This window comes from Phyllobates terribilis, unplaced genomic scaffold, assembly GCF_046119375.1.
Source record: "Phyllobates terribilis strain yellow unplaced genomic scaffold, ASM4611937v1 Scaffold_7__3_contigs__length_470593459, whole genome shotgun sequence".
Classification (NCBI taxonomy): domain Eukaryota; kingdom Metazoa; phylum Chordata; class Amphibia; order Anura; family Dendrobatidae; genus Phyllobates; species Phyllobates terribilis.
In genome coordinates this window covers 415,702,273-415,729,664 of record NW_027362767.1, presented here as the reverse complement: position 1 = coordinate 415,729,664, position 27,392 = coordinate 415,702,273, and the positions used below count along the sequence as shown (strand labels likewise).

General features: G+C 44.6%; 2 protein-coding genes across 3 annotated transcripts in view; both read left to right on the top strand.

Moving 5' to 3' along the window:
• The first annotated feature begins 54 nt into the window (after window positions 1-54).
• The window catches only part of LSM2 (LSM2 homolog, U6 small nuclear RNA and mRNA degradation associated), a 40,279-nt gene continuing 12,941 nt past the window's right edge, over window positions 55-27,392 (top strand). Inside the window, exon 1 of the mRNA XM_073641756.1 lies at window positions 55-212. The gene's annotated coding sequence lies outside the window, so the exon portion shown is untranslated. The remainder of the gene's footprint in view (window positions 213-27,392) is intronic.
• Window positions 87-26,682, top strand: LOC141155100 (uncharacterized). 2 transcript variants are annotated; one of them, XM_073641752.1, is made up of 3 exons: window positions 95-226; window positions 16,437-16,557; window positions 20,190-26,682. In XM_073641752.1, exon 3 carries the CDS (start codon window positions 20,205-20,207, stop codon window positions 23,085-23,087), a length of 2,883 nt encoding a protein of 960 aa, XP_073497853.1. In that variant the 5' UTR covers window positions 95-226; window positions 16,437-16,557; window positions 20,190-20,204; the 3' UTR covers window positions 23,088-26,682. The 2 variants fall into 2 exon arrangements, with proteins under 2 accessions (XP_073497854.1, XP_073497853.1); XM_073641753.1 differs by lacking the exon at window positions 16,437-16,557 and having other exon boundaries at window positions 87-226.

The following is a 27,392-nucleotide window of genomic DNA, read 5'->3' as shown; positions in this document are numbered from 1 at the left end:
TCAGAGTCTGCAGCTATCGGTGACGTCACATCTCTGGGGGGGGGGGGAATTTTCTCCGATAGCTTGTCCAATCAGAGCGAGGCTCGGGGCGGCTGTCGCGAGACGGCGCGGGACGACACACTGGAAAATGCGCGCGACGAGGAGATTGCCTGACGCAAGTGACGCAATTTAGTCAGGACTAGTAACCGTCGTGTCCTCCGCAGCGGTGTGAGGTGAGGGCGCTGAGGTAGGGGACGTGAAGCGGACATGTCTCCAGCGTCATACATGAGGAGATATGAGTAGGGAGGGATAAGATGGAGAAGGCCACGTTTTTTCCGGTTCAGTTGAATATTGTGTTTTGGGGTGGAGTAAAGGCGGATTGGAGAATGAGCTGTGGTGATGAGAGGGTTAATGAGGGTCTGATCTCTGTGCCCCCTCTAGAGCACAATGTGGGCGACACTTCATTGCCCCAGAATTGCGATCAGCCCTTGAGTACGTGTCCATGGCCGCTACTTGCCTCGCTATTCATTGCCCTTATAATTTCAACCTGATCGGTGGGTGGGGGTCTTGGTCTTGAAACCCCAATAATCACCCGAAGACCCCTCCCCGTGAGGAGCGCACAGCTGTGAAGCCTACGTTATTGAATCGTACCCCGCTCTGGGTGTGCGCCTATCTGCTGAGCTGTGCACCTCCCCGACGGAGAGGTGACACAATTGTGGTGGTCTCTGGACCCCCTGACCTTCACCTAGCTGCTCAAAATTAGAACATTTCAAAGCTTTAGTTACTCTTAAGACGAGTCGGCAGCCTCAGACTAGTGAATTTACTAAATAACAATATCCAAATAGAAGGGTCCTTAATGACCCCCCTCCCTAAAGGACCTGACGTTCTATCAAAGATTGGGTTCAAACCTCTGAGATGTGGGGCTTCACAACCAGAGCTGTGGAGTTGGTATAAAATAGGCCGACACCTAAAATATATAATAAATTGGGTTCAGTAGTTCAGTGCAGGATGTGGTGTAAATGTTTTCATAAGAATTTGGTATAAAGTACAAAATTATATTGTGGTACCGTGTTAGCAAGAAAAATCTATGTAAATACTTTTTATGCCCCGAAATGACAAAAGTATTCTCTGAGTGATGCCTTTATTGGCTAACCAGAAAATATATATATATATATATATATATATATATATATATATATATATATATATATATATATATATATATATATATGTGCAAGCTTTCAGAGCACAGGGGCTCCGTCTTCAGGATGATTACAAATGAATTAGAAAAAGTTATAAAATATCCTATAAATGTCTGTTCTGTTCCTGATCTAAGGATTTCGGCTTTTAGTTGAGATGAATCTGTGCTGCACTTTATATACATGCTCAGTAGTGAGGCCGTGAGATGAATCTGTGCTGCACTTTATGTACATGCTCAGTAGTGGGCCGTGAGATGAATCTGTGCTGCACTTTATGTACATGCTCAGTAGTGAGGCCGTGAGATGAATCTGTGCTGCACTTTATGTACATGCTCAGTAGTGAGGCCGTGAGATGAATCTGTGCTGCACTTTATGTACATGCTCAGTAGTGAGGCCGTGAGATGAATCTGTGCTGCACTTTATGTACACGCTCAGTAGTGAGGCCGTGAGATGAATCTGTGCTGCACTTTATGTACATGCTCACTAGTGAGGCCGTGAGATGAATCTGTGCTGCACTTTATGTACATGCTCAGTAGTGGGCCGTGAGATGAATCTGTGCTGCACTTTATGTACATGCTCAGTAGTGAGGCCGTGAGATGAATCTGTGCTGCACTTTATGTACATGCTCAGTAGTGAGGCCGTGAGATGAATCTGTGCTGCACTTTATGTACATGCTCAGTAGTGAGGCCGTGAGATGAATCTGTGCTGCACTTTATGTACATGCTCACTAGTGAGGCCGTGAGATGAATCTGTGCTGCACTTTATATACATGCTCAGTAGTGAGGCCGTGCTGTAGAAACAGAAATCAGGGAAATTGAGTCTGAGTCTGTGGTTTGGCTTACCGACTCCACAGCCCTTCTCACAACCCCCTCTGGGCCCCCTTAGATGCGAAAGCTCATAGTAAAGTAACAGCGAAAGATAGTGGGAGATTTCAAAAACGAAGAAACCACCCCAGTCTAAAAATATATTTTTATTGGTAATAATAGCCGTTCTTCAGTGATGTTATGTGACATCTTGCTCCTTGCTTATGAGGCCTTTGGTAGCTATGGGTTATATTTGTATATATCTGATTAGTCAATCATGTCTATTACAGTGGCCTTTGACTGCTTTTGAATGTCTTACTATTGGTTATAACATTTGTTTTGATAACCATAATAGCAATACTTTAGATATCAGTTTATTTTCAATATATCATTAGGATAGTAATGCCCTTACTTTATCTGTTTTACTATATGTGGCAGCTTCTCTTTGTGGAGGTGGCATTCATTTATTTATGTTTAAAGCACCACCCTAGCCTCTTTGCTTATTGCACCCCTGGAGTGGTGCTTTACATGTAAGTCCCCTGTCTGATACTCACCTTCTGCTTCGCTGAAGAGTGACCTGTCGGCGCGCTGCAGTGTTTCAGTGGGGTTAGGTAAGAAAAAAAACTAAAACAAGCAAAATGGCACCCATGCATGCGCAGTAGCAGCTATCGCTTGCTGCTAGATGCTACTGTGCAGACTCCGCTGCCATTTTTGCTGGAGCTAAAAAAAATTTTTTTTTACTTAACCCCACACTACTAGATGCGTTATGTAAAATAGGAGGCAGGTCACTGAACGATCAGTTCAGTGACCTGTCATAACAGCATATATCTGAATAAGTAAGCAGAGCACAAGATAGAGCCCGCCCTGAAGCACGGGCATATCATTGTCTCCAAACTGAAAATAAAGATTACACAAGAACCACAGGACGGATTTAAACAACCAAGGTATCATTTTAATCAGTATAACGGCGCCCACCTGACAGTGTATGTACAGTCATGGCCAAAAGTATTGAGAATGAGACAAATAGTAATTTTTCCAAAGTTTACTGCTTCATTTTTTGTAATGGCAATTTGCATATACTCCTGAATGTCAAAGAGTGATCAGCTTAACAGCAATTACTGTACTTGCAAAGTCAATATTTGCCCAGAAAATGAACTTTAACCCCCAAAACACATTTCAACATCATTGCAGTCCTGCCTTAAAAGGAGCAGCTAACATCGTTTTAGTGATTGATCCATTAACACAGGTGTGGGTGTTGATGAGGACAGGGCTGGCGATCAATCAGTCATGATTAAGTAAGAATGACATCACTGGACACTTTAAAAGGAGGCTGGTTCTTGGTATCATTGTTTCTCTTCAGTTAACCATGGTTATCTCTAAATAAACACGTGCAGCCATCATTGCACTGCACAAAAATGGCCTAACAGGGAAGAGTATCGCAGCTACAAAGATTGCACCTCAGTCAACAATCTATCGCATCATCAAGAACTTCAAGGAGAGAGCTTCCATTGTTGTCAAAAAGGCTCCAGGGCGCCCAAGAAAGACCAGCAAGCGCCAGGACCGCATCTTAAAACTGTTTCAGCTGCGAGATCGGACTACCAGCAGTGTCGAGTTTCTCAGGAATGGCAGCAGGCTGGTGTGAGTTCTTCTGCACGCACTGTGAGGCGGAGACTCTTTGAGCAAGGGCTGGTTTCAAGGAGGGCAGCAAAGAAGCCACTTCTCTCCAGAAAAAACATCAGGGACCGACTGATATTCTGCAAAAGGTACAGGGAGTGGACTGCTGAGGACTGGGGCAAAGTCATTTTCTCTGATGAATCCCCTTTTCGATTGTTTGGGACATCTGGAAAACAGCTTATTCGGAGAAGAAGAGGTGAGCGCTACCACCAGTCTTGTCTCATGCCAACTGTAAAGCATCATGAAACCATTCATGTGTGGGGTTGCTTCTCAGCCAAGGGAATCGGCTCACTCACAGTCTTGCCTAAAAACACAGCCATGAATAAAGAATGGTACCAGAATGTCCTCCAAGAGCAACTTCTCCCAACCGTCCAAGAGCAGTTTGGCGCCCAACAATGCCTTTTCCAGCATGATGGAGCACCTTGCCATAAAGCAAAGGAGATAACTAAATGGCTCATGGAACAAAACATAGAGATTTTGGGTCCATGGCCTGGAAACTCTCCAGATCTTAATCCCATTGAGAACTTGTGGTCAATCATCAAGAGACGGGTGGACAAACAAAAACCAACAAATTCTGGCAAAATGCGAGCATTGATTATGCAAGAATGGACTGCTATCAGTCAGGATTTGGTCCAAAAGTTGATCGAGAGCATGCCAGGGAGAATTACAGAGGTCTTGAAGAAGAAGAGGCAACACTGCAAATATTGACTTGCTGCATTAACTCATTCTAACTGTCAATATAACCTATTGGTACTCATAATATGATTGCAATTATATTTCTGTATGTGATATAAACATCAGACAAACACTAATAAAAACCAGAGGCCAGCAGATCATGTGAAAATATAATTTTGGTGTCATTCTCAATACTTTTGGCCATGACTGTAGTTTACTTAGCACAATCCTGCTGACAGGTTCGCCTTAAGTAGTTTAGTGGTTATTTGATACCACTACTGACCCACTGTTGACATGTGTACCTACATGTGCATCTCACTAAATTGGAATATCATCAAAAATGTAATTTACTGAGATAATGACTTTTGTGTTTTCATTGTCTGTAAGCCATAATCATCAACTTTAACAGAAATAAATGCTTGAAATAGATCACTCTGTTTGTAATGACTCTATATAATATATGAGCTTCACTTTTTGTATTGAACTGAAATAAATGTAACTTTTTGATGATATTCTAATTTAGTGAGATGCACCTGTATGTTTGTGAAACTGTTGAAACCAAAGAAATGAGCCGGAACATAAGTTGGTATATACATGCAATGTGTAGGACCACGTTCACACTGTGGCCATTTCACAGACCAAACCCAAGAAAAAATTAAAATGAGCATATACCCTGTATTAAGTAAATAGTAATAGTACATGTAAATAACATAGGGTACTTAGTTAACACTATATTGATCAAAAAAGCATAAAAGCCTTCCCACCGTGAAAAGGTGTACCCAATGAAGACAGTCCTATCCCTAGTATTAAAACTTTACCTTGTGTCAGCCAACCTCAATATAGATGGGGTCCAAGCAGGACCCAGACCCGACTGTTCAGACACCTGCCCATGGGAATCTATATAGATGCAGGGGTGGATATATCATTAGTGCAACCTATGCGTCCGCACTGGAGCCCAAGAGATAAGGAGGCCCATTTCCTCCTCGAAAGCAGGTGGAATGTTGCATTATGACGAGCTATTGGACTTCTAAGGACCCATGTACTGTTCTTGCACAGGGCCCTTTGCTGTGTCTGCCAATGTGTAGATGAAATACCTAGCTCAAAAAGGGGGGAGCCATGCCCTTGTTCGTACAAAGTACAAGAAACTTCAGCAAAACCAAAGAAAAGAGCCAGAACCTAATTTGGTATATGTTCAATGTGTAGGATCACATTCAAATGAATAGGAGGTGGATTTGCAGTGACAAGCCCCGGCCACTACAAGTAGATGGCCAGCTCTGCAAGTACTTCCGGCCGGCAGTCACAGCCACCGATAACAGCTGATCAGCAGGGGTGCAGGATGTCAGACTCCGGCCGATCAGACATTGATGACCTATCCTAAGGATAGGCCATCATTGTAAAAGTAGTGGACAACCTCTTTAATGTCAGTCCCATAGGCTGTGAATGGAGGAACAGTGCACATGCATGTCCACCACTCCAAATGCCTCCCAAGTGGGAGTCTGCAATCCTCATTCTAGTTACTGGTGAATTTTTGATAAAATGTTTAATATGGGATTGTCTCTAACCATGTAAGGATGTAGTTAATTTTAGTATTTTCTCCCCTTCTTACAAGAGCCATATATATTCTTCCGTCCACATAGCTGCATGAGGGCTTGTTTTTTTGTAGTTTTGATTGACACCATTCGTTTACCATATTATGTACCAAAAAAGAGCAAAAAAAATTTCAAGTTAGGTGAAGTGGTGAAAACAAACGTAATTCCACCACTTGGATTGTGTCACCTTTTCCAAGACCCATAACTTTATTTTTCCATCGATGAACCTCTGTAAGGGCTTGATGTTTTGCATGTTCAGCTGTAGTTGTTGGTACAATTTTGGGGTATATTGGACATTTTGATCACTGTACAAGCCCTGCTATTATTTGCACTCAGGAGTCACGTGTCTCCAGATCAATGGTACCTTCCAAAGAATGACGTTGCCTAACACCTATCACAAAATTTTCCTGAAAATCTCAGCCAGTCAGCACCCAGTATTTTAGGTTTCCACGTGAATTTTTTTATAGTTCGATAGGCAGGTGGCTTGTATAAGCCGCAAGTTACTGTCACTAACAGAATGAAAAGGCCAATCAGTGGCTTGAACAAGAGGGAGCCACCAATCAGAATGTAAACTGATCAGAGCGGGTGATGGAGTGTGGACGGCACTGTTGGAGCTGCGGTGTCGGGCCTTCAATTGATGTATATATACATACAGTCATGGCTGAAAGTGTTGGCACCTTTGAAATTGTTCAAGAAAATTAAGTATTTCTCCCAGAAAATTATTGCGATTACATGTTTTGTTATATACAAGTTTATTTCCGTTGTGTGTAATGGAACAACACAGAAGAAAAGGAAAACTGTACATCATTTCACACACAACCCCAAAAATCGGCCAGACAAAATTGTTGTCACCTTTCCAAAATTGTGGGTAAACAATTTTGTTTCAAGATGTGATGCTTGTTTAAACACACCTGTGGCAATTAACAGGTGTGAGAAATATTAAAATCACACCTGAAACCAGCTAAAAAAGGGGAGAAGTTGACTCATTCTTTGCAGTGTGTGTGTGTGCGTGCGTGTGTGCGTGCGCGTGCCACACTAAGCATGAAAAACAGAAAGAAAAGAAAACTGTCTAAGGACTTCCGGGTCAAAATTGTTGAAAAATATCAACAGTCTCAGGCTGTGTGCCCACGATGCGTTCTTTAAGCATTTACGCAGCGGCAATTCCGCTGCAGAAACGCTTAAAAAACGCTTGGTAGAAGGTCTGCCATGTTCCCCAATGATAATCCGCATGTACTGTGCACATGCTGCAGAAATTTCCGCTGCGGATTATCATTGCGGAAAAAAACGCAGCACTACCAATTATTTTGTGGAAGCGCTGCGTTTTCGCCGCCATTGACTTGCATTGGAACGCATGGAATCCGCATCACTACATCTGTACATGCGGAATCCATGTGTTTCAATGTGCGAATGGTACCTGGGTTTAGAGAAGAGGAGACTCCACTCCGGCCCTGGGTACCATAGAACCTGCAAAAAAAAGAATAAAATAAAAAATAAATATTATACTTACCTTCTGATGGCCCCGGTGTGCTTGTCTTGGCTTGCCGGCAGCTCGCGGTAGACTAAAGGATGTATCCGTCGACATTTGAATAAAATGAAACACCATGGCAGGAGACCCAGGAAGACCCCACTACTGGCACAGACATAAAAAAGCTAGACTACAGTGTGCCAAAATCCTTCTGAGCAAACATCTTGTGTACAGATGACACCAAGCTAGAGCTTTTTGGTAGAGTACAGTACAGACCAAAAGTTTGGACACACCTTCTCATTTAAAGATTTTTCTGTATTTTCATGACTATGAAAATTGTACATTCACACTGAAGGCATCAAAACTATGAATTAACACATGTGGAATTATATACTTAGCAAAAAAGTGTGAAACAACTGAAAATATGTCTTACATTCTAGGTTCTTCAAAGTAGCCACCTTTTGCTTTGATGACTGCTTTGCACACTCTTGGCATTCTCTTGATGAGCTTCAAGAGGTAGTCACCGGAAATGGTCTTCCAACAATCTTGAAGGAGTTCCCAGAGATGCTTAGCAATTGCTGGCCCTTTTGCCTTCACTCTGCGGTCCAGCTCACCCAAACCATCTCGATTGGGTTCAGGTCTGGTGACTGTGGAGGCCAGGTCATCTGGCGTAGCACCCCATCACTCTCCTACTTGGTCAAATAGCCCTTACACAGCCTGGAGGTGTATTTGGGGTCATTGTCCTGTTGAAAAATAAATGATGGTCCAACTATACGCCAACCGGATGGAATAGCAAGGTCTAATGTCCATTCCTTGTGTTCTTTAGCCCAAACAAGTCTCTTCTGCTTGTTGCCTGTCCTTAGCAGTGGTTTCCTAGCAGCTATTTTACCATGAAGGCCTGCTACACAAAGTCTCCTCTTAACAGTTGTTGTAGAGATGTGTCTGCTGCTAGAACTCTGTGTAGCATTGACCTCGTCTCTAATCTGAGCTGCTGTTAACCTGCGATTTCTGAGTCTGGTGACTCGGATAAACTTATCCTCAGAAGCACAGGTGACTCTTGGTCTTCCTTTCCTAGGACGGACCTCATGTGAGCCAGTTTCTTTGTAGCACTTGACGGTTTTTGCAACTGCACTTGGTGACACTTTCAAAGTTTTCCCAATTTTTCGCACTGACTGACCTTCATTTCTTAAAGTAATGATGGTCACTCGTTTTTCTTTACTTAGCTGCTTTTTTCTTGCCATAATACAAATTCCTACAGTCTATTCAGTAGGACTATCAGCTGTGTATCCACCAGACTTCTGCACAACCCCATTTATAAGGCAAGAAATCCCACTTATTAAACCTGACAGGGCACACCTGCGAAGTGAAAACCATTTCCGGTGACTACCTCTTGAAGCTCATCAAGAGAATGCCAAGAGTGTGCAAAGCAGTCATCAAAGCAAAATGTGGTTACTTTGAAGAACCTAGAATATAAGACATATTTTCAGTTGTTTCACACTTTTTTGTTAAGTATATAATTCCACATGTGTTAATTCATAGTTTTGATGCCTTCAGTGTGAATGTACAATTTTCAAAGTCATGAAAATACAGAAAAATCTTTAAATGAGGTGTGTCCAAACTTTTGGTCTGTACTGTATATAATTCTACTGTTTACCGAAAACAGAATGTGGCCTACAAAGAAAACAACACAGTACCTATAGTCAAATATGGTGGAGTTTCAAAGATGTTTTGGTGTTGTTTTGCAGCCTCTAGCACTGGGCGCCTTGACTGTGTTCAAGGTATCATGAAATCTAAATAGTACCATAGGATTTTGGGTTGTAATGGTGCCCAGTGTCAGAAAGCAGGGTTTGCATCCTAGTTCATAGATCTTCCAGTGGGACAATGACCCCAAACATATTTCAAAAAGCACCCAGAAATGGATGCAAACAACGCGCTGGAGAGTTCTGAAGTGGCCAGCGATGAGTCTGGATCTAAATCCCATTAAACACCTGTGGAGAGATCTTAAAATTGCTGTTGGGTGAAGGCGCCTTCAAATATGAGAGACCTGGAGCAGTTTGCAAAAGAAGAGTGGTCCAGAATTCCAATTGAGAGTGTAAGAAGCTTGTTGATGGTTATAAGAAGCAATTGATTACAGTTATTCATTCCAAAGGGTGTGCAGCCAAATATTAAGTTCGGGGTGCCAACAATTTTGTCTGGCCCATTTTTTGAGGTTTTGTGTGAAATTATGTCTAGTTTGCCTTTTTTTTTTTCTTTTTTCATGTTGTTCCAATACACACAAAAGAAATAAATATGTATAACAAAACATGTAATTGCAGTAATTTTCTGGGAGAAACACTTCATTTTTTGGAACAATTTCAAGGGTTACAACACTTTAGGCTATGATTGTGTGTGTGTGTATATAAAATTATACATACTGTGGTAGATCGGCTCACTCAGATGCAAACACAGGAACACTGTGTTAGGCGTCGGGCTGTTGCTGGATTCGAAATGGGTCCAGAACCTTCTGTGGTCTCCCATTCCAGTCCAGCCAGGGCTGATGCTGCTCAGCATCGTCGTCAGCCCCAACGCCTAGCTGGTCCACGAGATGTGCAGATTGTCTCTTGGGTATTTGTGCCTAGCAATGTTAAGCATAGGTTGCGCAGGGAGACTGGGCTGTTGGAGCCTAAATCCAGGATTCTCGGTACTGAGCATGCCCGTGACCTGGCGGACCGTGATTGGTGGTATGGCAACCACCTGACCCGGTGACCTGGCACCGCCTGATTGGTCCACGGGTGGCGTCACTAATGGCGTGACGGTGGGCAGGGCTTAGTCTTTAAAAGGCCCACCCACAAACATGGCGGCACGCTCTGATCATTGAGCAAGTGATGCTGTTGTGTGGACGACTGTGTTCCATGTAGTTTCCATAGGCAGGTGTAGTGGAAATAGGCAGGCTAGTGGAAATAGGCAGGTAGCTTCGTCTAGCAGTCTGGCTCTGCCAAAGGGGTCGCCTAACACCCCGAGCAGCCTGCAGACGTCCTATCCACGGCTAGCGCCTGTCAGCCACGTGGAGTAGTACCCTTCAGTCCGGTAGCACGCCGGCGTAGTCACACACGCATCCTAGCGCTGCCAGTGTAGTCCCTGTGCTGTAACAGGACTACAGATAGTTTCCCGGTCGCACATCTCCCGTGCTGTTAACGTAGATCGAGCGAACCGCTATACCCATTACCGTGTGCAGTAACACGGAAGGGTTTATCATTTAAGTTGGCTACTTTCCTTTTCACCCGGAAAGTGTTCGGCAGCAGTCCACCAGGCTGCATCGCGGACCCCGGGGTCGGTTGCGTTCCATTATAATAAAGTTGTCTGCAACCGCCCTCCTAACACACTGTCTCTTTAAATCTTCCGTTGTGGTTTATTAGGAGTAAGTCATAAACCACAGCAATGTTAGCAAAACAAACACGGCCTTCCCGGCCTAACAGGAAAACAAAACAACGTATGGCACAGTCCTTGTTGCTACTGGTTACCACCCGCTTCAGGAACAAACACCCCAATGTTTAGCTTTCCTTCACATGACAAAAACGACTCCAGAGCTTTCACCTCCAGAACCACTTCACTCTAAATGCTCTAAAACAGGGTTCCCCAACTCCAGTTCTCAAGGCTCACCAACAGGCCATGTTTTCAGGATTTCCTTAGTATTGCTCAGGTGATAATTGCATCACCTGTACAGACAATATTTCCATCATCTGTGTAATAGTAAGGAAATCCTGAAAACATGGCCTGTTGGTGGGCCTTGAGGACTGGAGTTGGGGAATCCTGCTCTAAAAGACTGGAATTTATCCTCTTACCTCCTCCCTCTCTACAGGTGCTTAATCACCCTAGCAGTAAACATGGCTGTTTAAGCCCTGATCACTTTGTGTGCTGGAACATTTTCTCTGTTTATATTACTGGAGCTTACAATCTCCGTGCTACATATCTCCCCTCCAGTACTTTGCCAGTGACTTTGTCACATATCCCCCCCATCTGCCCAAAGCTGTAGAGTTTGGCACCTTCAGTCACCAAACAGGGGAGTCTAAACAGGGCATCTGCGTTATCGTGCAGCTTCCCAGGCCTGCGTTCCACATGAAAGTTGAAGTTCTGTAGCCCTGAGTTTCAACTCTTGGAATGCCATCTCTGCCATTGATGTCTTCGTGAGACCATTTGGCCATTGACGTCTTCGGCCAATTTTGCACTGACTCCATCTTATTCACTTACGACGATGTAGCCCAAGTATTTTCCCTTCTTTTTCTTGATTGCACACTTCTTTGGGTTTATGGTAAACTCCTCTTTCCTCAGCGCATCCAGCATGGTTTGGACCTTCTGCCGATCACTTCCCCAATCCGGGCTGAATATCACAATATCGTCGAGGTAAGATGCGGCATACTTTTTGTGCAGGGCTAAGAGCCGGCCTTTGTAAGGTAGCTGGGTCTCTTTGCAGCCCAAATGGGCTTCTGGTATACTGGAAGCCACTGTCAGGTATAAAAGGGCCCATCTTCTTCTTGGTACTTTGAGATAGGGGAATTTGCCAGTAACCCTTTGTTAGGTCCAGGAAGGTGATGTATCTGGCTGACCCTAGCTTCTCTAGGAGTTCATCACTGCGGGGTATCGGATAGGTGTCAAATTTAGCCCCCCTCCTTCAAAATCATCTTGCGGGGGGGGGGGGGCTTCTGGGATTCTATACGGCTTTTGATTCAACTGCACATGTGGTTCCTTCAGGATTCCATGTTCAGCAACCTGCGTTCGTCTTGGCAACTCTGAAAACAGGTCCCGGTTCTGCTGAAGCAGTTCTCAGCACCGTTGCTTCTGGGCCGGTGACAGTGTCTCTGCCACTTTGACACCCTTACTATCCCCATCTGCTCTGTCCAGCCAACATGGAGTTTCAACTTGGTTTCTCTGTGGTCCTTCCTTGATGGATAGCGGCATGAGAGGATTCTTGAAGGGAGAGGTGGTAGCTTTTAACTGGCTGGTGGGACAGGACTTGATAGCTTAGGATTTCACAGTGACATTTGGGCCAGTAGAATCTCCGCATGACCTGTTCTTGAGTTTTGTCCACCCCCAGTTGGCCACCCAAGACATGTGAACGAGCCCTGTACAACACCCTTTGTCTAGAGGATCCTGGTACCAACAACTGCTCCACTATCATCTCCTTCACTTTAGTAACCTGGTGCAATAAGTCCCCACTCAACATGAAATGGGGAAACCTGGTGTCAGCCCCCCACCTCCTGTGCTATGCTGTTCATGACTGTTACCTTATTGAACACTTCTTTTAGAGATGGGTCCCTATGTTGAGTGAACCCATATTTTTCTCTCATCACCCCTATCTCAGGAATGTCTGCCTCAGGGGATACTACTTTCTCCTCTTCTCTCCTCACACAGAAGGGAAACCCGTCAGACTCTGGGGTTGGAGAGACTTATTTAGGGCCATTTCTTACCCGAGCAATCAAGGTTTCCCCCCCTCCCCCACAAGTCCCAAAACAAAACAAATTCACGGCCTATGATAAGTGGGTGCATTAAATCCGGGACCACACCGACCTCATCGGACTCAGTACCTCGGGCAGTTTCACTGACCACTCTGGCCACCGGAAAGTCTTTAGCATCCCCGTGAGCGCAGCTTATGCCAACCTTCTTCCCAGGGATCAATTGGAGAGGGGGTGTTGGCCTTCACGAGGGTCTCCAAACTCCCTGAGTCTAGTAGCCCAGTCATTTGCAGGTCGTTCACTTTTACAGGACACGCTTGGGGCCCCTTGCCGGTTGAACAGTCCACACTGCAAGCTTGATACGCGTAGAAGGAACACCGACGTCATATGCTACAGTACATTTGCTAGGTGGTCAGGGGACAATGGGCTGCTATATAACCTGGGCCATGACATCTCCAGCAAATTACTTCCTCCGATGAGGCCCTTGAAATGATCTCCGCCGCCCCCTTGGACTCCACACACCCTTTTGAATCTCAGCCCCCAGTATGGAGTGTGTTGCTTCCCCAAGGACCAGTCGACCCCCTGATATCTTTCGACCATTCCAACCAAGTCATCGGTGTTCCGGGGATCTCCCTGGGCAACCCAAGTCTGCATCAGGCTAGGAAGGGAGTACACAAACCGGTCCATTACAACTCGCTCCACCATCTGTACTGGTGTAGAGGACTCCGGCTACCACTTTTGGACGAGGTGCAGCAGATCAAACATTTGGGAGCGAGGGGGTTTGTCACGGTGATAAGCCCAGCAGTGGACGCGTTGTGCCCCGACAGACATTGTCATCCCCAAGCGCGCCAAAATTTCTGTTTTGAATTTTTCATATACTTTGGCAGGACGCCAAAGAATATGAAAAATTAAAGGCTAAATCATAGTAGGCCTTTTGTGGCTTCCCCTTTAAGTATAGCGCTAGGACTTGTGCCCATTGCTTTGGCGGGAGTTTCTCCCTATCGACGACCCTTACAAAAACAGTTAAAAAGGGCCTCTATTTCCTCACCCGGGCTCATCTGCAAGGTTCTCCTCCCCACCTTCCGGACAGAGAAATCATCCGTTGACATTTAGGTCGGAGCTGCCACTGTGACACGAACCTCCGCTGTGAACACATCAATCTGCAGCTGTTATTGGCTCTATTGCTGCTCCTGTTGGAGCTACTGCTGGAGCTGTTGCATCAGCAGCTTACTTATCTCCTGTTGTGCCAGCTGTTGCAGGTGCTGCTGGTGCTGGCTTTAGACCAGGTGCTTGATCAGCTCCTCCATTTTGTCTGAAATCTGTTCCATCATTACAGCCGCCTTCACTCAGGACATGCAGTCTGTCCACAGTTGTCACACTTGCTTACTGGGGATCTTGCCCGCACTTCTAGCACCAACTGTGATAGATTAGCTCACTTGGATGCACATAGAGGTAGACACAGGAACACTGTCTCTTTAAATCTTCCGTTGTGGTTTATTAAGCGTAAGGCATAAACCGCAGCAACATTAGGAAAACAAACACGGCATTCCTGGCCTTACAAGAAAAAACAAAACATAACGTATGGCACAGTCCTTGTTGCTATGGGTAACTGCCTGCTTCAGGAACAAACAACCCAATGTTTGGCTTTCTTTCACATGACAAAAAATGCTCCAGAGCTTTCACCTCCAGACCCTGCCCACTCCAAATCCTCTAAGACTGTGAATTTATCCTCTGACCTCCTCCCTCTCTACTGGTGCTTAATCACCCTAACAGTAAACATGGCTGATTCACCCCTGATCACTTCATGTGCTGGAACATCTTCTCTGTTTATGTATCTCCCCTCCAGTACCTTACCAGTGACTTTGTCACAATACATATAGTATGTACTGGTGTTTCTGACCAGACAGGAATGTAAGAAAATGTTATGTAAAGGGTCACCCCCGCAGGTGGCACACGTGGTTCCTGGACCCAATGTGCTACGGACCGGAGTTACCCTGGAGGGGCGTAACTAAGCTGCTTCCTTGGTGTTCACTGGAGCTTCTAGTGTTGAGGTCAGGCTTGTGCGACAGGTAGCTGCCAGGTGCCACTCCAGGGTGACGTCTGGCAGCAGCAGCTGACCCCAAGGGTCAGAGAGGTTAATTCAGATTCCTAGGCAGGACAGGACGGCCACTGGGACAGGTTCAGACTGTGCGGGCAGGACGGCCACTGGGACAGGTTCAGACTGTGCGGGCAGGACGGCCACTGCGACAGGTTCAGACTGTGCGGGCAGGACGGCCACTGGGACAGGTTCAGACTGTGCGGGCAGGACGGCCACTGGGGCAGGTTCAGACTGTGCGGGCAGGACGGCCACTGGGGCAGGTTCAGACTGTGCGGGCAGGACGGCCACTGGGGCAGGTTCAGACTGTGCGGGCAGGACGGCCACTGGGGCAGGTTCAGACTGTGCGGGCAGGACGGCCACTGGGGCAGGTTCAGACTGTGCGGGCAGGACGACCACTGGGGCAGGTTCAGACTGTGCTGGCAGGACGGCCACTGGGGCAGGTTCAGACTGTGCGGGCAGGACGGCCACTGGGGCAGGTTCAGACTGCGGAGCAGGACGGCCACTTGGGAAACAGTTCTGGTACCTTTGATGCGGTCACGGGGTACAAATACCGCTGACATGGTTTCAGGGTAGCGTATAACCTAGACATGACTACATGGACAGTAAAGGATAGGGAATCTCTATAATAGACTATGGGAACACAGGATACGGGAATAGTTCTAACAAACTAGGGACAGGGGACCTGGCAATATACAGAAACACTAAACTATAGGGGTTGCTCAGACACCTCCCTATTGGGGAAGGGTGCCTTTTATACAAGATGCCTCCCAGCTATTGGCTGGGAGACACCTTGCATGTGTATATTTTAACTAAATGCCTCCTAGCTGTTAGTTGAGGGCATTTAGTATATGCACGAGCCGCCTCTAGGCGCGCGGCAGGGAGCACGCCGGGACCACGCCGGAGGGCTGGTGCGGTGAGTAAGCATGCCTCCCTACATGGAGGGGAAAGTGAACCCCATGCAGGGGCGCCTGCCATGGTGTAACATAAAGCTGATATATATTTCTGTAAATAATGTTCATGACAACCAAATGCCACAACTTATTTCTGTATCGTTTTTTCAGGGCGCAGGAGTCTATGTAGGACATGTATATGTGAGGTCGGAGAATTTAGAACTCTTATTTCTCCAGGTATTACGGAAAAGGATGTGGACCATTTCCGAACGCTATACAATATGATTGAGATGGTTTCTTGCATATTTATTTTATTATTTTATTTATTTTCATTTCCATATTAGCTGTCCATAGATCATACAAAAAAAGTCATAATATGAATTCACCATGTTTTACATGAAGAGAACAGGTCCACCTCAGTAAGAGCTGCTTATTTTTAGCTGCATTAGGCATGTGAGACAACCCACCTTTCTAAAAAGAGTTGTCCACCTCTTTTTAAAAACAAAACAAAACTGGTCCAACATGCTGTAAAATAAAAAAAATGTATTCATACTCCCCTACTTATGCATCGCCACTTTTCTCCTAGCACTGCCCGGGTGGTATCACTACAGTCTCTGTGCTTCCTCTTCCAGCAGAGATGTAACTTTACCACTGATTGACTGCAGCGGTCACATGTCCATACAACTGGAACAGGATACATTGAGGCTGTCCCAGCTTGGAGGCAGTGGTAGAAAAAGATCGGCAGGTGAACAGTAGGTGAGTGTTATATTTTTATTTTTTTACAATATGCTGGGCTAATATAAAAAAAACAAAAAAACGAGTGGACAACCCCCTAGCCATGTGGGGTCAATTTGGCCATGATACAATGATCATTGCAATTTTTTTTAAATGGTGGAAAGAAAGCAAAACAGAAAACAAGAGATTTCTTTTTTCTCAGGTGCTTCATTGGAGGGCACAGGAAACCATGGATGTATGCTGCTGCCACCAGGAGGCTCACACTAGGAAATGCACTTAAAGAAAAATTTGGCTCCCTATATACCCAGCTACCAGCACAAAGCTACCAAGTTTAGCTTAGTGTCATGTAGGAGGCAGACACAAGTCTGAGGCCCTGAACTGTCTCTACCTATGGTATTTTCTGCAATTTAATCATCTTTTTCTCTTTTAGGTAGGGAAACAAAGTGGAATGGCCACTCTGTAACCTCAACATAAGTTGGAGAGTACAATTTGCCAGGGGTCAGACCAAACAGTCTGTATGGCAGGACTCTTTCCGGATGCAATCTGGTTCTAGGGTGGGTGGTCCTAGCCTTTTGTCTCCTAGCCCGCCCACCCCACCGCCTGACATGTTATATGAATGGAAGCCGGATCCAGAGACAAGGACTAAGCCTCTTCAGGACAGACGAGTAAAAACAACCTCCCTCCTTTGACCCCGTACATCCCAATACATTCCGCTGGCCTACATCTTGAGGAAAGAAGGTTTAATCATAATCACAGATGCTGATTCTTTACTGTAAGAGCAGTGAGACTATGGAACTCTCTGCCGCATGATGTTGTAAGGAGTGATTCACTGCTAAAATTTAAGAAGGGCCTGGATGCCTTACTTGAAAAGTATAATATTACAGGTTATATATACTAGATTCCTTGATAGGGCGTTGATCCAGGGAACTAGTCTGATTGCCGTATGGAGTCAGGAAGTAATTTTTTTCCCCAATGTGAAGCTTAGTGTTTGCCACGTGTTTTTTTTTTTGCCTTCCTCAGGATCAACATGTAAGGCTATGGGTTGAACTAGATGGACTTAGTTTTTAAGGTTGAAGGAAAACTATGTTACGATGTTACATTCTCACATCATGTTTGCACCTGGCACTCGCCATACTGTGGCGTTTACGCTCTTCCTCTTACAATTGGGTTTCCCTCTCTGCATGTCCTACCCTAGAGTCATCCATAGCTCCCCCATTCTTCTGCTTTTTGCTTCCGGTCCCGGTAGTGTGACCCACGACTTTTCTTGTCCCCCACTCTGTGTACGGTGTTCCAATTTAGGCCCTGACCTCTGTTGCAGCTTAACCGACTCAAACAGGCCATGCCCTTTTGTCTCCAGCCAATCAGGCTTGCGCGGGCTCTCTTCTTGCGTTCCAGCTTGTTCCCACATCTTCCTTTCATCGCCGCAATCTTCTTCCATTCATGCTTCCTGCTGGTGATAGCAGTCTACAGCATGCTCTCCCCGTGGGATTGCGACCATGCTATGCGCTAGTGTTTGAAGCCCTACTCCCACCATCTGCCCTTCGTAAGACAATCCTCAGGACCTGGTAGGCTGTCTGCTCTTTTTGAGACTGACACTTGCGGCACCACCTCCTTGTGCCATCTGCTATTTTTTTGTCTTTCTCTCTACTATGTATGTACTCGGAGTGGACTGCAAGCCCGCACAGCCCTCTCGGTCACCGTTTTTGCCTGTGCTTCATGTAATTGGAAATTCCCTTCGGGGCAACCAGTGCTGCTTGCACTCGCCCGTCGCCTACGCCGGTTTAAGAGCCTCCTGCATGGGCTGTTACTCTGCCCCAATCAGTTGCTGAACTGACCAAGGTATCCCAGAGACCAAGGGTCACTGTCATGGAGTGTCTGCCTATGTCCTCTACTGCCCCTGTTACTCTGACTACTACCCAGATTGAATAAGGCCCACCAGCTACTCTGCACCAACATGGCACGTTGTGTCATCAGTTCAAATGGCTTTCTGCGAGTGCATTGTTAGTTTCCTTCACTCTTCACGTCTCCTAGACTGCACTCGCCATCTAGTTCCCATCATAGCTAAAGTCATGCGAACAAGATGATCTCAGACAACATTGGTGGCATAAGCACCCTGCTCCCACAAGCTAGACCTACTCATCCTGACTTTAAACACAAACCATATCAGTTTCGTCATTTTTTCCAATTCTCTTCCAACCACAAAGAGAGGCCCTCTGCCCCGAAGAAAAGACCATCCTTCACTTCGTTGCCATTTTGACATCCATGCGGCCAGTCTGATAAGCCCTCCAAAACCAGAGGAAATAAGTTTACCTCTGCATGACCGGGTACCCCCACCTGGGATCCCTCTTCTGATGGGTGGCCATCTTGGCTCTCCGCAGTCGATGACTCTTGGATCAGAGAAGTCATCTTCAGATACAAAATAGAATTCACCGCTCGTTTGCGCAATTGTTTTTTACTGATCTAGTCGCCTTGGCTTCTGTTTTTTTTTTTCAAGCAATCTTCTCCCTTTGCCGATCAGTTGTTATTGTTCCAGCCTTTCCCAAGAGTGGTTCAGAGGTTTTTAGAAAATTTTTTTAGTCATACCTAAGAATGACAGCTCGGTCCGGCCTTTTCTGGACATGTAACTGCTGAACAAGCGGGTTAGTCTTTATCACATCAGGATGGAGTCTCTTTGCTCTGTTCTGGCATGCATGGAATTCATTTGCTCAGTGGACATTCAGGACACCTACGTCAACCTCTCCATCTTTCCATCAAACCAAAGGTTCTTCCACTTTGCAGACCATCAGTTCCATTTCCAGTTCGTTTGCAATCCTTATACAAGTTGGATTTGGTCAGAGCCGTGAGTCACTACTTATCGGTGATGTCCTTTCTTAGACGATCAGACTTCTTGTATGCCATCCCAGCAGACCATCGCCAAGATCTCTCCACCTCTAAGATTACTATCACTCTCTGGAAGTGTATCGGGGAAAGGACAGAGTGCCCCTGCTTGGGGTAATGGCTCACTCCACTCAGGCAGTTGGGGCTTCCTGGGCCGTTCGCCATCAGGCTTCTGTTCTGCAAGGCTGCAAGCTGCTCCTCATTCCACATTTTCCCCAATTTTTAGATAATTCACACACTTTTTGTCAGTTGACGCGAGTCTAAGTAGAGAGGTGCTTCAAGTGGCAGTTGCTCAGGTGATTGCCTGAGAGAATTGCCTTACCTTCCGTTTACCATTTTGTACGAGCGTTCTTCTGTTTTTTCCACCCAATGGTTCTGCTTTGGGATACTCCATGGTTTCCTGTGCCCTCCAAAAGAGGTGCCGAGAAAAGAGGATTTATTTTTGGTACTTACCGTAAAATCTCTTTCTTGTGGCCTTTATTGGGAGATACAAAACCCACCCCTTTTTTACCTTGTTGGGCACATGTTTGTGGTTATTCTCTGTTGGGGTTTCTTTTCCTTCTGCTGCTTCTTCACTGAGTAGCGTGATGCCAGTAGGACGTTGTAGCCTGCTGAGGAGTTGCCAACTTTTTTTCTTTAAAAGTATTTCTTTTTGTCAGCCTCTCGGTGGAAGCACCGCACAGCCATGGTTTCCTGTGGTCCCCAATGAAGGCTAGAAGAAAGAGAATGTATTACCTTTTTTAGTCATGAAAACAAATGCTGCTTGTGTTTTACAGAAGCCAATATCACCAATGTCTGATTATCCAGGATCGAAGGTTGAAGGCAGCTATGTCGCTGACCAAGCAGTGAACGAGCCGAAGATAGCGAGTGAATTAAAGAAAGGGGAGAAACCTGATGAAAATAAATGCGATCGTTGTGAAATTCAACATTATCCTCAAGCACAGAAATGTGTTTTACAAAATATCAAGATATCAAACGTGTGCTCCCTGTCTAAAGTTAGCTTCCATCATAACTCATCTGTAGCATCAAGGTTCAAAGAGAGTTACTTGGATCCTGCAGGTTCAAATGACTTGAAATTGCTAAGTGAATCAGATGTGAAACACATACCTTTGGATTCTCATTCTGCATCTGAGTCCTCAAATAAATCTGATTGCAATGTAAGGGAAGTGGAGGCTTGGCTCTCTGAAAATGTAAGCACAACCTTAGATAATCACAAAGGCAAAAATCTGAATAAATTCATATTTAACGACGTGACAGAAGAAGGTGGCCTATCTAATGAACCTAAACTATCTGTCACTCCAACAGTTTCTTCTCCAGTGTCCAAATTTTCTAGAATCCAGACAAGATCTATCGCCAAATCAACAAGAATAGAAACACATACCCGAAATTATGATGCACAGAGAAGGTCTAATTCTTCAGTCGGTCAAAGTATTGTACCATCTGACAACACATCAAAGCCTGACACAGAAGAAAATCTAGAAAATAAGTCATCCGACAAAAAGTTTTGTTGTGTTCTCAGCTGGACGGCCAGCATTTATGGACAACAACGCCAATGCTCATGTGCATTAGCAAAAAGTACTACAACACCAAGTGGTGGTTACATACCACAGTCTTCTGCTTCAGTGAAACAGCTTGCTCTACATATTGAATCTTACAGAGATTATGTCTTAATTAAAGATCTTGATAGCAGCAAGAGTACTGTCCAAAAAGAAACTACATTCCCCCCACAGCTGAACCCACAAGGTCAGCATAAACTACCTCTTCTAATAAGAAAAAAGTCAAACGGTAAATCTGAGGAGCATAATCAAAGCGAAGTGAAGACAAAAGATTCCTTTTTGAGAAAAAAATCTGGAGAAGGAAGAAGAAAATCACAAGCGCTTGAGTTATCTGAAGGAGAAAATAGTAATTTACAAGGAAAATGGGAAACAATGTTAAATCCGGTTTCGGCCTTAGAAACATGTGCTGAAAGTAGAGTAAACTTACTGGACAGGCAAGAAAAAGCAGTACTGTCTCATAGCACAAGAAACGTATTGGATTTAACACTGGGCCGAAAGAAGCTAAGCAATCTTAAGAATGATGAGTCTGAACAAATCATGTCTGCGAGAAACGAGGGAGGGAGTTCTTATGTACAGTCAAAGCAGATGGATTTCAGAGAAACCAGTGTGCATGAGAAATGTAGCTCCTCCATCCATTACCAAGATAAAGGACCAGAAGCCAACACTGAACCACACGGACAAAGTTTACCCTTTGACCGAGAATATTCGTCAAACTGTGCAGACCAGGAGTCGGAAAATGTAATAAATTTAGCATTAGACAAACATGATATAAATCCAGATTCTTCAGGAGATAATGCAGTAATAAATGAGAGTGACTGTAGTAATGAAGGTATTGACAGATCTCTTGGCAGTACGGAGGATCCGATGAAACAATTCAAGTACAATAGTTTGCTCTGCAACGATGGAAGCGGTTATGTGCCTCACAGTGCTATGGTTTCAGAAAACACGACGAGTGACAAGACAACAGAAAAAATACAAAATAATAAACACGGCAATGAATTTTGTTGCATGTTAGGGTGGTCAGCTCAAGTTTGTGGAGAACAATCAAAATGCTCATGTAAATTTGTGTCGCCTACTACAAATTTTGAAATGAATGAATTAATATCTCACATCAGTCTTCAATCCTGCAAAGACAAGTTCCCCTTAATTAAAGATACAAAGACTTGGGGTACAAGATCAGCTGATAAGTCATCAAGTGCACAAAACAGCAGCGAGTTTAGTGTGCTGCCGCCAATCCAAACATTAATGGGGGAAATGTCTCCAGAGATTGACTCTGAAGATAAACATGACTTCCCTGACATGTTAAAGAAACAGCCTAGAAGCAAAACACTATTTACTCCTGGTGAAACTACAAAAACACCTTCCGCATCGAGAGAAAAGTCACGCAGTCTTGGACTAGATAAGCAGAATATTTCTTTTGTAGAAACTTCAAGATTGTCTCCACCCCGACGGTACAAACCAAAGAGCTGCTTAGTTTGTGACAATTGTAAACCGGAAAGTGACCAGAAGACACTAAATAAACACAATTTAAAGACTTGTAAAGAAAATAAAGATCAAGTAGTAAAATCTTCACAAAAGATACTTTTGCACAAGGGAAAGACATGTTCGAAAAGGTGTAACCCAGATCTACAGACAGAGAGCTATTCCCAACTAGAAGTGTCAAAACATTATGACTGTGTAGTTAAATACAGTAATGATGAAATCACTCCTGCCGTGAAAGAACCTAAATGTAACGATGAGTATGAGCAATGTGGGCAGAAGCTTGGAATTAAAGGCAAGTTGGGTCATGATGGTGAACGACATCGGAGACAAAAGAAAAGGAAATCAAATTTTCTTGGATCAGAAAGACGCTCTGCAAAAATGAGGAAATTTGTACGATCTAACATCTGCGGAAAAGAACCAATAGCAGGTTTACCAACATGTGACGCTGCGGCGAAGACTCCAGATGCTTCAACTAGGCCAAAAAGTCAACCAAGCCTTCAAGGAAAGATACACATCAAACAGTGCTTTGTAAAACTTTGCATGTTGCCTCTTCCTTTAGATGGAAAGTTCCCTTTAGATAATCCAAGAGAAACAAGCAAAACTGCGGAGTCCAAGGTAAAGCTGACACTGAGCTAAGAGGGAAATAACTTACAAGGAGCTGCAGTAGCTTCAGCTCAAAATTGCCAACTTAAAACAGCAGAGGAGATTGAAACAAACGATTGACACTTTGAACAGCAGAAGTTTTTTAGAAAAATTGTGTGGAATTAGTGGAGATATGTTTATCCCTGTCTAGAACTACAGAATATATGTAAAGGAAGTGTTTTTAAAGTTTTTTTTCAGATTCACAATTTTTCGTCTATAAACATGCTGTGTGAGAAGATAAGAAAATCAGCCTTGCTTACTCCCTGCTGCTCCAGCGCTGGCTCTTTTTAGTTGCCCTGGTTTTTATTGACACTCTGTAGTCATGAGGTCACTGCTGCCTCCATGTTAAAGCTATGCACCCACGATGCAGAAATGCTCAGGATTTTTTCCTGAGGGTCTCTGCATCTCCCTGGCAGAAAAAAACACATGCGGATTGTACATGCTTTTCCTGCCAGGGACATGCAGAAATAAAGGGTTATTCACTGACATTTCCGCATGCGGATTGACAAGCGCTTTCCAAGCGATTAGCATCATTTGGAAAGTGCTTGTGACAACTAGGTCACACTATATAAATCCATGTAAACGGCATGGTTTTATATAGTGTGACCCGAGAGAGTGGCTAAAAATAAAAAAAATAAATGTATACTTACCCTCCGATGGCCCGCGCTGTCTTGCTTCACCGTCCCGGCTGCCGGCAGCGGTGGATTGAAAGAGCTGCCAACGTCAGCGTCGCGTGACTCGTCACATGACTCTGACGTCAGCAAAGGTCCTCAAATCCACCGGGAAGCAAGGAGGAGCGCAGCGCGGGCCGCCGGAAGGTAAATATACATTTATTTTTAATTTTATTCTTTTTTTTACAGATTTTTTTAATGGTACCTGGGTGTGGAGGAGACTCTCCTCTCATCTACACCCGGGTACCATCCGCACATTAGAACGCGCCAATTACGCAAGTACAGATGCAGTCTTGCGGAATTGGCGCGTTCTAATGCAAGTCAATGGCGAAAACGCAGCACTTTCGCAAAATAATTGGTAATGCTGTGTTTTTTTCCGCAATGATAATCCGCAGCGGAAATTTCCGCAGCATGTGCACAGCACATGAGGATTATCATTGGGGAACATGCCAGACCTTCTACCAAGCGTTTTTAATGCGTTTCCGCAGCTGCAGAAACGCATTAAAAACGCATCGTGGGCACACAGCCTAACAAAGACGGGGACAACAGCAGAGTCACATTACTGGAGCGGCAAGAGGTACATAAGGCTAACTTTCTTATTTATTTTTATTCCATAATGTTAATGTACATTTTTTATAGGCAGAAGAATAGTAAAGTCAAGGCAAAAAGGATTAGAGGGGTTGTCCAATAACAGAACATTTTTTTTTAATAAACAGTTGACAGCATAATAGCATAAAATATACGATCATACCGTACTTCTCCAAAGACAACTTCTTATTGGTCACCTTCCAATGTTCTTAATGATTCTGGGCCACATGCATGATCCAGAGAGAGCAATACATTAAACATATTTGTACAGTATACGACCATCTTGAAAATCCAGTAACAATACAAGAGAATTAAAGTTCTTCACAATCTAGAAACTCTGCTTCTGGATTGATGGGTTTGCCCACGAACAAAGTTAATTTTAAAGTTGATTGTAATCAATGGATCTTGGAATAATAATAAGTTCCACAATTGGATATGTTTTAAAAAAAAAATGTTCCTGTGCTGAGATAATCTTATAAATGTGCCCCTGCTGTGTGCTGTGTAATGGCTGTGTCTGACCTTGCAGGGACATGGTCTGATCATACCACAGCTCCTGGGCAGGGAAGGAAGCCCTGAGACGTGCAGTTCACGGTCGGATCCTGCGCCTGCTCAATTTACCTTGTACAGAAGGAGTAGTAATCCCTGCCGTCTGTGTAGCCTTGTGGAGCAGGATACTTGTGTGCAGGCGCCGGTGAGTCACTCTGCCTTCCCGACGCCTGCGCACAAGTTTCCTGCTCCACAAGACTACACAGACGGCAGGGATTACTGCGCCTTCCGTACAAGGTAAATTGCACGGAATCCGGCCAGGAACTGCACCTCACAGGACCCTTGACGTGCAGGGGAGGGGGGATATGGAAATTAAGTTAATAGACAGGGATTTCTTCTTCCCCCAGACTCGAAGCTTATCAAAACTAAGGTATTTCAAAGCAAGCAAACCTCTAATATGGGCCATACAGGTGTGTATAGATTCACATTTCTATCACCTGTGTGCCCATATTAGAGGTCTGATAGGTCCCAGGGGGTGACAGATTGCCTTTAAAGTCTCAAAAATATTCTTATTTTGTTCTGTTTCACTCATCCATAATATGGGCACATTTTTGAGGCTTGTATTGCAGCCGGTACACCTGGAAACTGTGATTTTACTGAACTGGCTGACATTTTAGCTTCCGTGTTGCGATTTAGACCGGCACAGTTTTACTGAACTTTTGTCACGTTCTGGTTCCGCGGTCTTGATTCCTTCCAAAAGATTCTGGTTTTGCTGCTGTAATACAAAACCTTATTATGGTCTTGCATGAACAGCTGCTGGATATTGTATACCAAAAGCATTATTGAATTCCAGCTGACCCTGTTTTTTAGTATTTGTGTTAATTTTTAAGAGTTTTTTTCCATTTTAATCTTTGCAATGTTTATTGTATTTAACTGTACTTGTATAAGGTCTGTTATTCGCCCCGACCATTTGCCAGGATTACACTCCTCCCTTTTGACTATCGGGCTGTCTGCAGTGACTACCACTGTGGTGTAGAGGTCGTGCGCGGGTCTGCAGAGGTGGTAGCCTCACCGAGAGCCGCAGAGTAATTTTCACAAGTTAAAAAATATTTTGAAAATCTAACTGACTCAAAGGGGCCGCAATCGGTTTCCCCTTTCAAAACAGTAGAATTATCTGGTGTAGTATATAAGTGCCCTACAGTTTCCTCCTCCGCATCCTGTATCAATAGCATGTGCCCCCGGCTGCTGCTCCTTCACTGTGTTAACTGTAATATGTGGGGTTAATCGCAGCTGTGACATCGTGTTGGTGACATCATTAAGAAAGAAGCATCACCACCTGACGAGTGATGACAATGAAAGACACATCAGGAAGCCGAGCACTACACTGGAGCGAGCCAGGGGGGCTCCCCAAATAAGAAGCTCCTAGCAGTAAGGGACTAAATTTCCCCTTTGGGCATATTACAGTAACTTCACACACGTTCTGATGCGGCTTCCACACCATGATTTCTGTTAATCCGCTACTTATTCAGAATAAACTACAACCCAACGTTTTCTGTGACTGGATAAAAATATATATATATATATTTGACATTGATTCTGTTAGTAAGCCGCACTTCATATCCACACCTGGATTAGCCCCATCAAATCCTTGGCAGTGCAGTCTGCAAAGCGACTGCAGAAATGTCACGGTCAGTGTCGGATTTCTGCCGCAGATTCCACAAGTACAGAAAAAGTAATTGTGAAAACATCCCCTGTTACATCCAGAACATGGACGGTTCATTGTTTTTATGTTTTACTTCACTGTGATTTCTATTGTAATTATTAAATATTCGTTCACAAAATAATTGTGTGGAATTTTTTGGGGAGTTGATTTGTGATTTTTTAAGGATTTTTCATTTTTGTGGAGTATTTACGCCAGATGTGAATAAAACTTGTAGGGGCATTAGCACTACAGACAGATGTGGCATACGCACAGGATACATCATTAGCATGGGGTCACATTTGGAAGATTAGTTGCAAAAATTTCCATATGGCTCAGGTTACACCAGTGTATTTTCTCTCATTCGAGAGAATCGGGTCAATTATGCAAAACACTCTGATCAGAGTGAGATCCGATTCTCTCAGACGAGAAGATGGAGAAAAAAAAATCTGTTTTCTCCATTCTGTCAGTCTGTGAAAATTGGACTGACCTCAGATGTCATTCGAGTGCAGTCCGATGTTTTCCACGGACTCATTGACTTTAATGGCTGAATGTGATCCGAACAGGGCTGCCATCAGGGCAGTAAGCCCTTCTGGCATATGGGACCCGGTGAGCAGAAGCGAGGAGGGGAGGCCCAGAATGGGCCCCCCACTTTTTGCTTCTGCTCACCGGGCCCCAGGGGTAGGATCCTGCCAGTTCAGTAACTTAACGTGTCCTCGGTGGCTTCCCACACGGCAATAATTAACAGCCACCAGCTAATCGCAGGCCTGCAGCTGATGGCATGTACGTCGCCGGCATATGCCATCACAGTCATGCGCCAGTGCGTCCACGCCTCAAATGGATAAGGGTAAGACG